The 14,774-nt window shown below is 56.2% G+C and overlaps 2 protein-coding genes and 1 pseudogene across 2 annotated transcripts; all 3 read right to left on the bottom strand.

Annotated features, from left to right (window-relative positions):
* Positions 1–1,659: 1,659 nt before the first annotated feature.
* Positions 1,660–3,391, bottom strand: LOC125331480. Its single transcript, XM_048315526.1, has 2 exons — positions 3,340–3,391; positions 1,660–2,868 (listed from the first exon to the last, which is right to left on the bottom strand). Exons 1-2 carry the CDS (start codon positions 3,389–3,391, stop codon positions 2,126–2,128), a joined length of 795 nt encoding a protein of 264 aa, XP_048171483.1. The 3' UTR covers positions 1,660–2,125.
* A 1,117-nt stretch (positions 3,392–4,508) lies between these two features.
* On the bottom strand, positions 4,509–9,760 carry LOC125334712. The gene is given in 4 exon segments (XM_048321832.1): positions 4,509–4,804; positions 6,615–6,669; positions 6,671–6,957; positions 9,241–9,760. Coding segments are annotated over 4 exon segments (687 nt in total). The 5' UTR covers positions 9,290–9,760.
* A 1,746-nt stretch (positions 9,761–11,506) lies between these two features.
* LOC125334704 lies at positions 11,507–12,825 on the bottom strand (annotated as a pseudogene).
* Between the last annotated feature and the right edge of the window lie 1,949 nt (positions 12,826–14,774).

The raw sequence follows: 14,774 nt of genomic DNA, 5'->3' as shown, positions 1-14,774 counted from the left end.
TTGCTATTTCCTCTGGGAACATCAGATTCCACTGTCTCTGTCGCTTCTCCCCTGCCTTCCTTCAACTCCCTGGGATAAACGCCCAGCTCCCTTCCTCCCACCCCCTTTTCCGAGTCAACTCCAGAGTGATCCCATACTGGTCATTTTGGTTTCGTCTAAAATGGATTTGTCACAAAACCCCCTCGAGAATGACGTGAATAATAAATAATACAGGTAATGATAATGGTCATATGAGGAACATTCTCATGCAACTGTTGCACCTCCCCATGGTTTAGAAGGAGGTTTTTAGAGAAGTGGAGGGTCCTGAGGCTGTCACAGATTTTCCAGCTGAAAGAGCTGGATCAAGCTTACCCTGTTATGGGCTCCTTTGATGCTTGTGCCTTCTTAAGCTTCAGAACAGAGATAAGACAATAAGACACGTACAGGGAGATGAGGATTCTGCACTTGTGCTGAGAAGAGATACCAGGGCCACATCACTGCAGTCTGTCCTTTCCTGGGCCTTGTGTGTCCTCTCTCATCATGGCTCCACAACCTCACAAGCTTTCCTTGCTGACAGCTCCCTCATCCCACAAGACCCGCTCAAACCTCCATTGTTGTCATGTTCCTCTGTTGCAGTGAAAGCTTCTCTGGACTCAGGCCGAAAGGGAAGTCAGATTTCAGGGGCTGAATTAAAACCTTTGGATAAGCTGAGATACATGAAGTCACACCAAAGTGAAATAGAAATATAGATCTTTAACTTTTAGTAGAAATATATGCTAAGTGCCTTAAACATTGAAAAGCTGCAGCAGAGACCTTAAACTTAGTTTTTACTACAGCAGTGTTGCCTATTCACAGAATTTCTTTACTTTAGACAAAATATAGATAGAACTATGTGCTTCATATTTTTTAGATAGAGTGTTCACATAAAAAATAAGAGCTGATAGAAACTGTAAATGCAAATCTGTGTAATACCTATGTAACACTTGTGTAAGATTCACGACTGCTAGAATTAGACCGGGATAGGTTAAGAAAAGAAAAACTAGACTAATGTGTTAGTCTTATTGGTCAGTTAACAAACATAATCCACACTTCTGTAAGAAAAAATTTATAGAGAAACTAGAACTAGAAGAAGAAGCTGTTTTCTGCCTGCTGTTTGCTGTTGTTGCTTGGCTTTATCATGTAACCCCCTTGAACTCTGCCTTCAAGAAAGCTATGAGACTATGAAATAAAGAACTTAGCACAACAGCAGACTCCTCTGCTCTTCTACCCTGGTTCGAGAAGGAAGGGTATCCCATGAAAAGCCCAACATTCCTCTTGTCACTTCTTGTCACTGACAAAGCTCAGCCTGAGCCACTTCACAGCAGTTTCCTAATGGCCCATCAATTAGAACCTGATGAGCTCCCTCCTCCTCTCCCTTATCACCTACTGCCACATTGGTGTCATTGTGTGCTTTGTTTGTCACTTTCCCTTTTCCTTGTTCTTCCCTTGGCAAGGGAAATGGACGTGATGTGAGCCTTAGAGAACCAGACACCCTGGCCTTGCACATGCCCTGACAGTGGCCTCTGCTGAACTTGCTCAAGTGAGGCAGTTCCTGATCATGCTGAACGGCTCCTGTCCCCAAAGCAAATGGGGTCTCTAGAGCAAGTCTCTGCAGGGAAACCTCATGTGCAGCTCGGTCTTTCAGGTGTCTCCCTGCAACGCTTGCAGCATTGCTAAATCCTGGCATCTGCTTTGCAGGCTGCCTGAGAAGTGACAAACGTGAAGGAAAAGGGACCAATCCGTTTCAGGTGGAAGGTGGGTGTGACAGAGCCCTCCGATGATGTGAAATGCTCCTCTAATCCAACACATTCCTTGTTTTCCCTCCGAGATGTTCTACTATTTCAGGACGATGCTGAATGCTCATCCAAGGGTGTTTGAGGGAAGCCGAGGATGAGAAGAAAATGTAGAGAAGCGAATTCCAGCCTCAGGTGGGATTCAAAGTACACCCTCCTTACACATCTAGATGGGAAAGTGGCTTCTCATCCACGTTCCAGTACGAGGCAGAGACATTTCCCCAGGGACAGAGATGGAGATTTCCCTGTCACCTCAGCAAGACTCCCTGCAAACATCTCTCCCGCTGGGACCTACTGAGGTGACGGCACTCCATTTATGAGACCATGTGTGCCTGCCAGCGCAGCTGCTTTGTCAGCTCCCACCACAGATGCTGGCCTGAAGGAGCAGCTCTGCTTTGCAAAGCAGGCTGAGAAGAGCAATGCACGCGCCCAGAGGGCCAAAGGCCATGGCAGAGCCGCAGCCCGCAGCAGTTTCCTGCCAGGCAGAGGAGGCAGAGGGGCGGAGGGGAGGCCGGGCAGTGCGTGCCGAGTGTGTAAGCGCAGGGGGCAGGCTGTGCGAGCCGTGTGTCCGGCGGCCGTGCAGGGCTGTGTCGGGCGCGGTGTGCGCGGGGTCGCTGCGCAGGAAGGAGCTGCGGAGCCGCCTGAGGCCCGGCGGCCGAGCGGCAGCGCCCCCTGCTGGCCGCGGGCGGCGCTGCGGCCCCGGCCCCGCCCGGCCCCGCCCGCGGCGGTTCGTGCCCGGCCGCAGCCCCGGCTCCTCTGCCCGTGTCCCCCAGCGCGCAGTAATACACGGCCGCGTCCCCGCGCCGGGGCCGCCGGAGCCACAGCGCGCTGCTCCGGCGATCTGCCGACACCCACAGACCGCCCGCAATGTCCGGCAGCTCTTTGGACTCTTTCACAATGAGTGCTAGGAATTCGGGTCCTCGGCCCGGGAGCTGACGGTACCAGTAGATAGACTCTCCGGTCTGGATTTTGGGATGTGAGCAGCTGATGTTGATGCCGGTGTTCTCGGTGGTCTCCAGCCGTGGCTCCTGCTGGACCTGGGCTCTGGCCACAGCCACTGCCGGGGAGAAAAGAAGAATCACTTTCCATCAGCAGCAAATGCCGTGCACACGGATAGGGGATCGAGCAGAGGAGGACAGATCTGAGCTAAGTGGGATATGTTTTGAGAATAAAGTATGGAGAGACAATTTAAGCGAGAGTGATTGTATGGACATTGTATGTGGGATATTTAGGAGAAGAGTCAGACTGCAGAAGGGGAGATTGGAATGACGAAAAGGGATTGACTGCAATGAATGGGCGGGTGGATGAAGGAATGAACGAATGAAGGAATGGCTCAAGAACTGGAGTAATAAAAGCGGCAAGTTCGGAGGGAATGGATTCATTAAGGAGAGAAGAGATGAGGGCAGTGGGTGCAAAAAGGGAGAGGAGGAGCAGGAGTGCCAGAGACGAATCCCGAGCCCAATGCTGATCCCAGGCAGATCCAGACCCAGCCCCGGCCACCGCCACCTCCACTGCCACCCCCGCGCACCGAGCAGCACCGCGGCCAGCGCCGCCAGCGCCGCGCCCCGGCCCCGCCGCATCCCGCCGCTCCGCCGCCCGAGCATCGCTGCTCCCGCCAGCCCCGGCTCTCTGCTGCGGCCATGCCGCCTCCTCTCCGCCGCCTCCACTCCTCTTCTGTCCTCTCCGCCGCCGCCAGCTCCGCCCCGGGGCTGAGCCCTGCACCGGCGCCGCTCGGGCTCTCACCGAGTCCTGGCACGGAACGGAGGCGAGGCGAACGCGGTGGGAATGGGGCGGCGGTCCGGACTCTGTACTTCGGAGGCGGCGGGGCCGGGGTGGGTGCCAGGGGATCGGGCTGGTATCGTGGAGCTCAAGATTGACACTCCATGTGTTCCTTTCACTCCCATGATCTGTTCCCTCGCATTCTCCCTTTGCCGTCACCTGGCGACTCCTGAATTGGCCTTCAGGGCACTGAAAAGAAATCCACTCACATGGATACTGGAGGTGGACAGGAACCCTCAGTCTTTCTCCCTGGCCACGAATCCAGCCTGAGGCAGCACACGGGAGACGCAGCTGTGCACTGGCCTGGAGAGACGTGTGTGTGAGCACTCGCAGCCATGCTGAGGCACTCTCAACCTTCCAAACAGAATTAAGCTAAGAATCCAAACTTGGGTGAAACCTTTGTTGGGGCCTGCAATTGGCAGAAGCAGAGCGTGATGTTTAGAGCAGCTGGGAAAGGAGGTCTCAGGAAGCAGGGACTGCATTTCAGTGCCTCTTCCCTGGCCAAATCTCCTGCAGGCTGCTACATCCTTGTTCAACTGCACCCAGGCTTCTTCTGAATCTGGCAACCAGCTGAGTCGGAAGCCCCTTCCCTTTCTCTTTCTCTTCCAGAATGATCCACTTGACAAACATCTCAGCTGATGTTGTTTTCTTCTGAGCCCGCTGTCATGGCAAAGATATGGGTGGACACTGTGTATTAGGGAGAGGCTGAAATGTGGTTGCAGGGGCTCCTGCTTAAGAAATTAGGAGAGACACCCCATGGCCCAGGCTGCTCTTTGCAGGGCAAGGAAGAAAGTGGCTCCTTGTGAAGGCTCCAGCTCCCAGCTCAGGAGTGGCCTTGGTTGCTCTCATTCACCCTCGTGCTCTGTTTCCTGTCTGCTCCCTCTCCCAGGTGCACCTCTGACTTTGAGACGTGTCCTGCTACACCCCGTGCTGGCCCTGCCAGCCCTGTGGCCCCACGCCACCGGCAAACAGCTGCAATGAGCCCTGTGTCCGGCAGTGCCAGGACTCCACCGTGGCCATCCAGCCCTCGCCTGTGGTTATGAGCCTGCCGGGTCCCATCCTCAGCTCCTTCCCACCGCCGTGGGATCCTCCACCTCTGCTGATGTTGGCAGCATCCTCAGCACTGGCAGAGCGCCCATCACCTCCGGGGGCTGTGACCCGTCTGGCATTTCCAGGTGCTACTATGGCAGAAGGTCCCTCCCCTGAAGAAGATGCTGGGAAAGCCCCATGGAGACACCTTGAGGAAATCAGAACATGGTACTGGGGAAAGGATGGACATTTTTCAATGTTGGTACCAGGACAGCTGGAAGGCTTTGCCTTTCCCTTTTCTTTTGTCTCCCCTTGGGAGCAAGGTCCCACCAAGGGCAGCCTGGTGGGGACCATCTGCCTCGTCTCCCTGTCTGGGGCAGGTAGACAGGCACCGTACAGGAACTTCTCCACTACCAAGGAGGACACACTCTCAGATGCCCCTGGGCTACCAGCACTGCTGTTCGCCACTTGTGGTTATTTTCCTTCTGTCTTTGTGACTCATTAAATCTTTCTGCTGCATTCAGGCCTGGCCTCTGTGCAATCATTCCCCCCCTGTAGACACTTTCCAAGCTGTCAAAGGTGAAGGGAGCCTACCAAGGCTGGGGCCCCAGAAGACCTGCTGTTTACAAACAGAGGAGTGCTGGTGGGAGATGTGGAAGCCGTCTTGGGCACAGCAACCATGAAATGATGGAATTTTCAGTATTATGTAAAGGAAGGGAAATCGACAAAATCTCTACCCTGGATTTCTGGAGGGTGGACTTTGGCCTATTCAGGACACTGATTTGCAAAGTCCCTTGGGAAGCAGCCCTTTAAAACAAAGGGGCCCCGGAAGACTGGTTATATTTTAAAACAGAAATCTTGAAGGCACAGGAGCAGCGCGGCGCTATGTGCCGAAAGATGAGCTGGTGGAGAAGAAGACCTGCGTGGCTGAGCAGGAGCTTTCCGAGGAACTCAGTGAATAAAAAGAAAGTGTATCACCTTTGGGAAAAGGGCAGGCAGCTCAGGAACAGTTGAAGGATGTTATTAGGTCACGCAGAAAGAAAAGTAGACAAGTGAAAGCTCAATTAGAACTTAATCTGGCCAATTCTGTTAAAGGTAATAAAAAGTGTTTTTACAAACACATTAAGGAGGGTCGAGGAAAATCACATTTCTTCACTGGATGCCGTGGGGAATATATTCACCAAAGATGAGGAAACACACCTGAGGTGCTTACCACCTTCTTTGCCTCACTCTTTAAGAGTAGGATTGATTATCCTCAGGACAACTGGCCTCCTGAGCTGGGAGACAGGGAAGGCGAGCAGAATGGGACGTCTGTAATCAAGAAGGAGGAAGATAAAGATCTGCTAAGCCACTTAGACGCTCACAAGTCTTTGGGATTGGATGGGATACACACTAGGGAGCTGGGGGAAGAGCTCATTAAGCCAGTGCTGAGAAGAGGGGCTGAGCAAGGACGGTGACTCCAAGTTGGAGCTGCCGGTGTTGGTGCCGGTGCTGGTGTCGGTGTCTCTATCGATGTCAATGCCGGTACCCGTGTCTCTGTCGGTGTCAATGCCGGTGTCGGTGTCTCTGTCGGTGTCAATGCCGGTGCCGGTGTCACTGTCGGTGACAATGCCGGTGCCGGTGTCGGTGTCTCTGTCGGTGTCAGTGCCGGTGTCGGTGTCTCTGTCTCTGTCGGTGACAATGCCGGTGCCGGTGTCGGTGTCTCTGTCGGTGTCAGTGCCGGTGTCGGTGTCTCTGTCTCTGTCGGTGTCGGTGCCGGTGCCGGTGTCTCTGTCGGTGTCTCTGTCGGTGTCAGTGCCGGTATCGGTGTCTCTGTCGGTGTCGGTGCCGGTGTCGGTGTCTCTGTCGGTGTCGGTGCCGGTGCCGGTGTCGGTGTCGGAAGCGCCCCGGCAGCCCGGCACGAGCGGGGCGAGGCGGCCCCGGCGGCCGAGCGGCAGCGCCCCCTGCTGGCCGCGGGCGGCGCTGCGGCCCCGGCCCCGCCCGGCCCCGCCCGGCCCCGCCCGCGGCGGTTCGTGCCCGGCCGCAGCCCCGGCTCCTCTGCCCGTGTCCCCCAGCGCGCAGTAATACACGGCCGCGTCCCCGCGCCGGGGCCGCCGGAGCCACAGCGCGCTGCTCCGGCGATCTGCCGACACCCACAGACCGCCCGCAATGTCCGGCAGCTCTTTGGACTCTTTCACAATGAGTGCTAGGAATTCGGGTCCTCGGCCCGGGAGATGACGGTACCAGTAGATAGACTCTCCGGTCTGGATTTTGGGATGTGAGCAGCTGATGTTGATGCCGGTGTTCTCGGTGGTCTCCAGCCGTGGCTCCTGCTGGACCTGGGCTCTGGCCACAGCCACTGCCAAGGAGAAAAGAAGAATCACTTTTCTTAAACAGAAAATGTGGTTCAGGGGGAGATGGGCGAGGAGGACAGATCAGAGCTAACTGGGGTATATTTTGAGAATAAAGGATGGAGAGATTATTTCTCGGAGAGTGTTTGGGTGAGGACGAGAACGTATGAGGGATGTTTTGAAGGAAAATCAGAACGAAATGACAAAAGCAGACTGGCTGAGAGGTATACATGGAAGGACGGATGGATGGTTGGATGGATGGATAAAGACATGAAGTAAAAAAGGCAAAGTGGGAAGCAATTACTTCAGAGAGGGAAGAAAGTATGACAGCAGAGGAGGAGACAGAGGGTAAATAAGAAACGACAAGGAGCAGGAGGGTAAGAGATGACTTTTGGGCTGGGGACGGTCTCACACAGCCCGCCGACCCGGACGCCCCGACAGCACCATCCACACACACCGAGCAGCAGCGCGGCCAGCGCTGCCAGCCCCGCGCTCCGACACCGCCGCATCCCGCCGCTCCGCCGCCCGAGAATCCCTGTCCTGTCCTGTCCTGTCCTGTCCTGTCCTGTCCTCTCTTCTCTCCTCTCCTCTCCTCTCCTCTCCGCCTCCAGCTCCGCCCCGGCCGGGCTCAGACCCCGCCTCTCACAGCACCACCACAATGAGCGACACAAGGACGTTTGCCATTGCCAGGGACAAGAGACAGCTGCGTCCCATCCCACACAGCACCGACACTGCATCGGAAGCAGATCCGCTCCGCCACTGGCAGCCCACGGGCGGCAGGATTGCCGAGCCTCTCGCCGTGCCCCCAAGGCACAGCTCCTCCTTTTGCCCTCTGCAGCGCTGCTGAGAGCGGCTGTGTCCCGGCTGGGGCGGAGGGCACGGGGGCTGCCAGCCGTGCTGAAGCCCCGCCCGTGCTGTTTGTCCCGAGTTCAACTGATCCTCCGAGCTGGAGTGAAACCGTCCTTGTGGAGCCTGAAATCAGCATCAGCGGAGCGTGGGCTTTGGAGGGGCAGGAGAGGGAGGGCTCAGGAGACAGGGGCTGCAGTTCAGTGCCTCTTCCCTTGAGACATCTGTAGCGGGCAGCTGCCGTCCCCACTCAGCTGCGCTCAGGCTCCTTCTGACCCTGGCAAGCTGCTCTCTGTGCTGCTCAGGGCCAGAGCAGTGCTCGGTATCCCTGGCCCAGTCAGGAAATTCCCTCGCGGTGAGGGACACACATGCACAGACACGGCTTCGTGCACAGCAGTGTGGAGCCCCACACAAATCTGTGCTTCACGTGTGTCCATGCAAACGGGGCTGCTCCAAGAGCACACGAGGCAGGGACACAGAACCAGCCCTGGGCTCTGCTGAGGACGTGTGGGGCCAAAGCAGCAGGGCTGGAGCGTGGAAGTACAAGGTCCCAGGGGAGCACAAGGGCACTTTTTCTTTACTTAGAGACTGCACAGGGTGGAAATAGTCCAGAACATTTTCCCGAGGGAAGTGCTAGCATGGATGGGGTGAAAACCATCAGACCAATGTACAGACGTGGGGAGGACCCTTCTGGTGAGCATCGGGGCGACCTCAGGGTCCCTTGCCCCAAGCTCACCCTCACACAGACACATCCCCTCCCTCCCTCCCTCCCTCCGCTGGCTTGTTGCACAGCCGAGGAAGTTCCCTGCACCAGGGTGTCTTGCACAGCACAGAGGTACAAGGCACTGTCAGAGACCTCCACTTCCTCCACCTGCAGGACACTGTATTTCCCGGTGGTGTTCAGGTGCGTGGTGATACGGCCGCTGTGCTTGGCGCCAGGCCCTGCGTGATAGGAGACCAGCTGTGGGGCTTGGCCTTTCCGCAACTGGTACCAGAGCAAGCCATAAAAGCGATTGGTCTGGTATGTGCAGGTGGTCTGGAAGGGATGTCTCTGCTTCACCATGACTTGTCCATCTTCCTGGGTGACCGTGATCTGCCCCGTGGTGCCTGGAAGAAAATCAATGTCAGCAGCTCCACACAAAAGGACTACAGACAGGAAGAGCAAATGGGGTGCAAAACCCTGGTGGAGAAAGGTCAAATGCAGATGGATTGAAGGCAAGAGGAAAGACAGTGAAGGACTCTGAGGTTTCTCTTCTCTCCCTTCCCTTTTCCTTTACAAATCCAAGAGCTTCTTGAGCAAACACTTGCAAAACCACAAACAGAAGCAGAGATTTCGCAGCCCTTTCCCTCTATTCACTGATATTTCCCCACACGATCCTGGTAAGGCTGTTGAGGGTTTCCTGGGAGAAAGAAGAAGGGTGCCTTAGGGAAAAGCCAGGACTTACCCAGGAGCTGGCCCAGGAAGACCGTGAGGATGAGATAGGCGAGGTGCATGCCGAGACCAAGCTGCGTGTTTGCTGAGTGAGGGAGAGGCAGAAACCACCTGCCAGCCCCGAGATAACAGAGCTGCCGGAAACCACTCTCTGGGGGCAGCAAAGGAAGGAGCGGAGGCGGGGCAGAGAAATGACCTGTCCTTCCAGTGCCTGAAATGCTCCTTCTGCGTGTCTCCCTCCTCCAGCAGCTGCCCCCGTGCCTCCCTCAGCCACCGGCATTCTGACCATTCCGTGCCTCTGGGGCCTCAATCATGGGAAGGGGCTGTTCCCGCTCAGCTCGCAGTGGAGTCCTCACCTCCCCAGCTGGAATCACCAGCTCTGCTGCACACCCAGTGCTGGGCATCTGGGAGGTCAAGGGCTTCTTCCCCAGTGAGCTTTCTCATCTTCCCGTGGTGTCCTCAGCTCTGTGGGGTCATTGCTATTTCCTCTAGGAACAGAAGATTCCTCTATCGCTGCCACTTCTCCCCTGCCCTTCTTCATCGTGCCTGGTACAAATGCCCATGTGCCTTCCTCCCACCCCCTTTTCCGAGTCAACTCCAGAGTGATCCCATACTGGTCATCTTGGTTTCGTCTAAAACGGGTTTGTCACAAAACCCCCTCGAGAATGACGTGAATAATAAATAATACAGGTAATGATAATGGTCATATTAGGAACATTCTCATGCAACTGTTGCACCTCCCCATGGTTTAGAAGGGGTTTCTAGAGAAGTGGAGGGTCCTGAGGCTGTCACAGATTTTCCAGCTGAAAGAGCAGGATCAAGCTTACCCTGTTATAGGCTCCTTTGATGCTTGTGCCTTCTTAAGCTTCAGAACAGAGATAAGACAATAAGACACGTACAGGGAGATGAGGATTCTGCACTTGTGCTGAGAAGAGATACCAGGGCCACATCACTGCAGTCTGTCCTTTCCTGGGCCTTGTGTGTCCTCCCTCATCATCCCTAACCCTTTGTCTCGCTTGGCTGCACCTGCCTCCTCCTCAGCGTCAGCCTTCACAGCTTCTTCAGCACATCTGACTCCCTTCCCTCTTCAGCCTCCAAGTAACTCCTAGAAGATTCAAATCTCTCACTTTCACTTCTCCGTTGAAGGCTCGATCATTCCTCTCATCCTCTCCTCGTGGTTTGCAATATTGAATCACATCATGGTTTACTTTGCAAGGGACCTCTTCTGGGCTCACTTGGTCCAAGCCCTTGCTCAGAAGGGCTTACATAGAGCAGTTTGCCCAGGCCACGTCCAGATGGCTTTTGGAGAACTCCAAGGCTGGAGGCTCCACAGCCTCACAAGCATTCCTTGGTGACTGCTCCCTAATCCTACAAGACCTCCTAAACCCTCCATTCTCGTCATGTTCCTCTTGTCACTTCTTGTCACTGACAAAGCTCAGCCTGAGCCGCTTCACAGCAGTTTCCTAATGACCCATCAATTAGAACCTGATGAGCTCCCTCCTTCTCTCCCTTATCACCTACTGCCACATTGGTGTCATTGTGTGCTTTGTTTGTCACTTTCCCTTTTCCTTGTTCTTCCCTTGGCAAGGGAAATGGACGTGATATGAGCCTTAGAGAACCAGACACCCTGGCCTTGCACATGCCCTGACAGTGGCCTCTGCTGAACTTGCTCAAGTGAGGCAGTTCCTGATCATGCTGAACGGCTCCTGTCCCCAAAGCAAATGGGGTCTCTAGAGCAAGTCTCTGCAGGGAAACCTCATGTGCAGCTCGGTCTTTCAGGTGTCTCCCTGCAACGCTTGCAGCATTGCTAAATCCTGGCATCTGCTTTGCAGGCTGCCTGAGAAGTGACAAACGTGAAGGAAAAGGGACCAATCCGTTTCAGGTGGAAGGTGGGTGTGACAGAGCCCTCCGATGATGTGAAATGCTCCTCTAATCCAACACATTCCTTGTTTTCCCTCCGAGATGTTCTACTATTTCAGGACGATGCTGAATGCTCATCCAAGGGTGTTTGGGGGAAGCCGAGGATGAGAAGAAAATGTAGAGAAGCGAATTCCAGCCCCAGGTGGGATTCAAAGTACACCCTCCTTACACATCTAGATGGGAAAGTGGCTTCTCATCCACGTTCCAGTACGAGGCAGAGACATTTCCCCAGGGACAGAGATGGAGATTTCCCTGTCACCTCAGCAAGACTCCCTGCAAACATCTCTCCCGCTGGGACCTACTGAGGTGACGGCACTCCATTTATGAGACCATGTGTGCCTGCCAGCGCAGCTGCTTTGTCAGCTCCCACCACAGATGCTGGCCTGAAGGAGCAGCTCTGCTTTGCAAAGCAGGCTGAGAAGAGCAATGCACGCGCCCAGAGGGCCAAAGGCCATGGCAGAGCCGCAGCCCGCAGCAGTTTCCTGCCAGGCAGAGGAGGCAGAGGGGCGGAGGGGAGGCCGGGCAGTGCGTGCCGAGTGTGTAAGCGCAGGGGGCAGGCTGTGCGAGCCGTGTGTCCGGCGGCCGTGCAGGGCTGTGTCGGGCGCGGTGTGCGCGGGGTCGCTGCGCAGGAAGGAGCTGCGGAGCCGCCTGAGGCCCGGCGGCCGAGCGGCAGCGCCCCCTGCTGGCCGCGGGCGGCGCTGCGGCCCCGGCCCCGCCCGGCCCCGCCCGCGGCGGTTCGTGCCCGGCCGCAGCCCCGGCTCCTCTGCCCGTGTCCCCCAGCGCGCAGTAATACACGGCCGCGTCCCCGCGCCGGGGCCGCCGGAGCCACAGCGCGCTGCTCCGGCGATCTGCCGACACCCACAGACCGCCCGCAATGTCCGGCAGCTCTTTGGACTCCTTCACAATGAGTGCTACGAATTCGGGTCCTCGGCCCGGGAGCTGACGGTACCAGTAGATATACTCGTTGCTCTGGATTTTGGGATGTGAGCAGCTGATGTTGATGCCGGTGTTCTCGGTGGTCTCCAGCCGTGGTTGCTGCTGGACCTGGGCTCTGGCCACAGCCACTGCCGGGGAGAAAAGAAGAATCACTTTCCGTCAGCAGCAAATGCCGTGCACGCGGATATGGGATCGAGCAGAGGAGGACAGATCTGAGCTAACTGGGATATGTTTTGAGAATAAAGTATGGAGAGACAATTTCTGCGAGAGTGGTTGCTTGGACATTGTATGTGGGATATTTAGGAGAAGAGTCAGACTGCAGAAGGGGAGATTGGAATGAGGAAAAGGGATTGACTGCAATGAATGGGCGGGTGGATGAAGGAATGAACGAATGAAGGAATGGCTCAAGAACTGGAGTAATAAAAGCGGCAAGTTCGGAGGGAATGGATTCATTAAGGAGAGAAGAGATGAGGGCAGTGGGTGCAAAAAGGGAGAGGAGGAGCAGGAGTGCCAGAGACGAATCCCGAGCCCAATGCTGATCCCAGGCAGATCCAGACCCAGCCCCGGCCACCGCCACCTCCACTGCCACCCCCGCGCACCGAGCAGCACCGCGGCCAGCGCCGCCAGCGCCGCGCCCCGGCCCCGCCGCATCCCGCCGCTCCGCCGCCCGAGCATCGCTGCTCCCGCCAGCCCCGGCTCTCTGCTGCGGCCGTGCCGCCTCCTCTCCGCCGCCTCCACTCCTCTTCTGTCCTCTCCGCCGCCGCCAGCTCCGCCCCGGGGCTGAGCCCTGCACCGGCGCCGCTCGGGCTCTCACCGAGTCCTGGCACGGAACGGAGGCGAGGCGAACGCGGTGGGAATGGGGCGGCGGTCCGGACTCTGCACTTCGGAGGCGGCGGGGCCGGGGTGGGTGCCAGGGGATCGGGCTGGTATCGTGGAGCTCAAGATTGACACTCCATGTGTTCCTTTCACTCCCATGATCTGTTCCCTCGCATTCTCCCTTTGCCGTCACCTGGCGACTCCTGAATTGGCCTTCAGGGCACTGAAAAGAAATCCACTCACATGGATACTGGAGGTGGACAGGAACCCTCAGTCTTTCTCCCTGGCCACGAATCCAACCTGAGGCAGCACACGGGAGAAGCAGCTGTGCACTGGCCTGGAGACACATGTCTGTGTGTGTGTGTGTGTGAGCACTCGCAGCCATGCTGAGGCACTCTCAACCTTCCAAACAGAATTAAGCTAAGAATCCAAACTTGGGTGAAACCTTTGTTGGGGCCTGCAATTGGCAGAAGCAGAGCGTGATGTTTAGAGCAGCTGGGAAAGGAGGTCTCAGGAAGCAGGGACTGCATTTCAGTGCCTCTTCCCTGGACAAATCTCCTGCAGGCTGCTACATCCTTGTTCAACTGCACCCAGGCTTCTTCTGAATCTGGCAACCAGCTGAGTCGGAAGCCCCTTCCCTTTCTCTTCCAGAATGATCCACTTGACAAACATCTCAGCTGATGTTGTTTTCTTCTGAGCCCGCTGTCATGGCAAAGATATGGGTGGACACTGTGTATTAGGGAGAGGCTGAAATGTGGTTGCAGGGGCTCCTGCTTAAGAAATTAGGAGAGACACCCCATGGCCCAGGCTGCTCTTTGCAGGGCAAGGAAGAAAGTGGCTCCTTGTGAAGGCTCCAGCTCCCAGCTCAGGAGTGGCCTTGGTTGCTCTCATTCACCCTCGTGCTCTGTTTCCTGTCTGCTCCCTCTCCCAGGTGCACCTCTGACTTTGAGACGTGTCCTGCTACACCCCGTGCTGGCCCTGCCAGCCCTGTGGCCCCACCCCGCTGGCCAACAGCTGCAATGAGCCCTGTGTCCGGCAGTGCCAGGACTCCACCGTGGCCATCCAGCCCTCGCCCGTGGTGGTGACCCTGCCGGGTCCCATCCTCAGCTCCTTCCCACCGCCGTGGGATCCTCCACCTCTGCTGATGTTGGCAGCATCCTCAGCTCTGGCAGAGCGCACATCACCTCCGGGGGCTGTGACCCGTCTGGCATTTCCAGGTGCTACTATGGCAGAAGGTCCCTCCCCTGAAGAAGATGCTGGGAAAGCCCCATGGAGACACCTTGAGGAAATCAGAACATGGTACTGGGGAAAGGATGGACATTTTTCAATGTTGGTACCAGGACAGCTGGAAGGCTTTGCCTTTCCCTTTTCTTTTGTCTCCCCTTGGGAGCAAGGTCCCACCAAGGGCAGCCTGGTGGGGACCATCTGCCTCGTCTCCCTGTCTGGGGCAGGTAGACAGGCACCGTACAGGAACTTCTCCACTACCAAGGAGGACACACTCTCAGATGCCCCTGGGCTACCAGCACTGCTGTTCGCCACTTGTGGTTATTTTCCTTCTGTCTTTGTGACTCATTAAATCTTTCTGCTGCATTCAGGCCTGGCCTCTGTGCAATCATTCCCCCCCTGTAGACACTTTCCAAGCTGTCAAAGGTGAAGGGAGCCTACCAAGGCTGGGGCCCCAGAAGACCTGCTGTTTACAAACAGAGGAGTGCTGGTGGGAGATGTGGTGGCTGGAAGCCGTCTTGGGCACAGCAACCATGAAATGATGGAATTTTCAGTATTATGTAAAGGAAGGGAAATCGACAAAATCTCTACCCTGGATTTCTGGAGGGTGGACTTTGGCCTATTCAGGACACTGATTTGCAAAGTCCCTTG

Source organism: Corvus hawaiiensis, chromosome 1 (assembly GCF_020740725.1).
Source record: "Corvus hawaiiensis isolate bCorHaw1 chromosome 1, bCorHaw1.pri.cur, whole genome shotgun sequence".
Taxonomy (NCBI): Eukaryota; Metazoa; Chordata; class Aves; order Passeriformes; family Corvidae; genus Corvus; species Corvus hawaiiensis.
The sequence above is the reverse complement of the archived record's forward strand: the minus strand, read 5'-3'. Positions and strand labels throughout refer to the sequence as shown.

What these genes read in the sequence shown, in the direction of transcription:
- LOC125331480 (XM_048315526.1), bottom strand. Translation starts at nt 3,391, where the DNA reads ATGCGGCGGGGCCGGGGCGCGGCGCTGGCGGCGCTGGCCGCGGTGCTG. An exon ending in GCTGGCCGCGGTGCTGCTCG is followed by an intron (nt 2,869 to 3,339) that starts GTGCGCGGGGGT and finishes TCTCCCCGGCAG; the next exon opens with TGGCTGTGGCCAGAGCCCAG.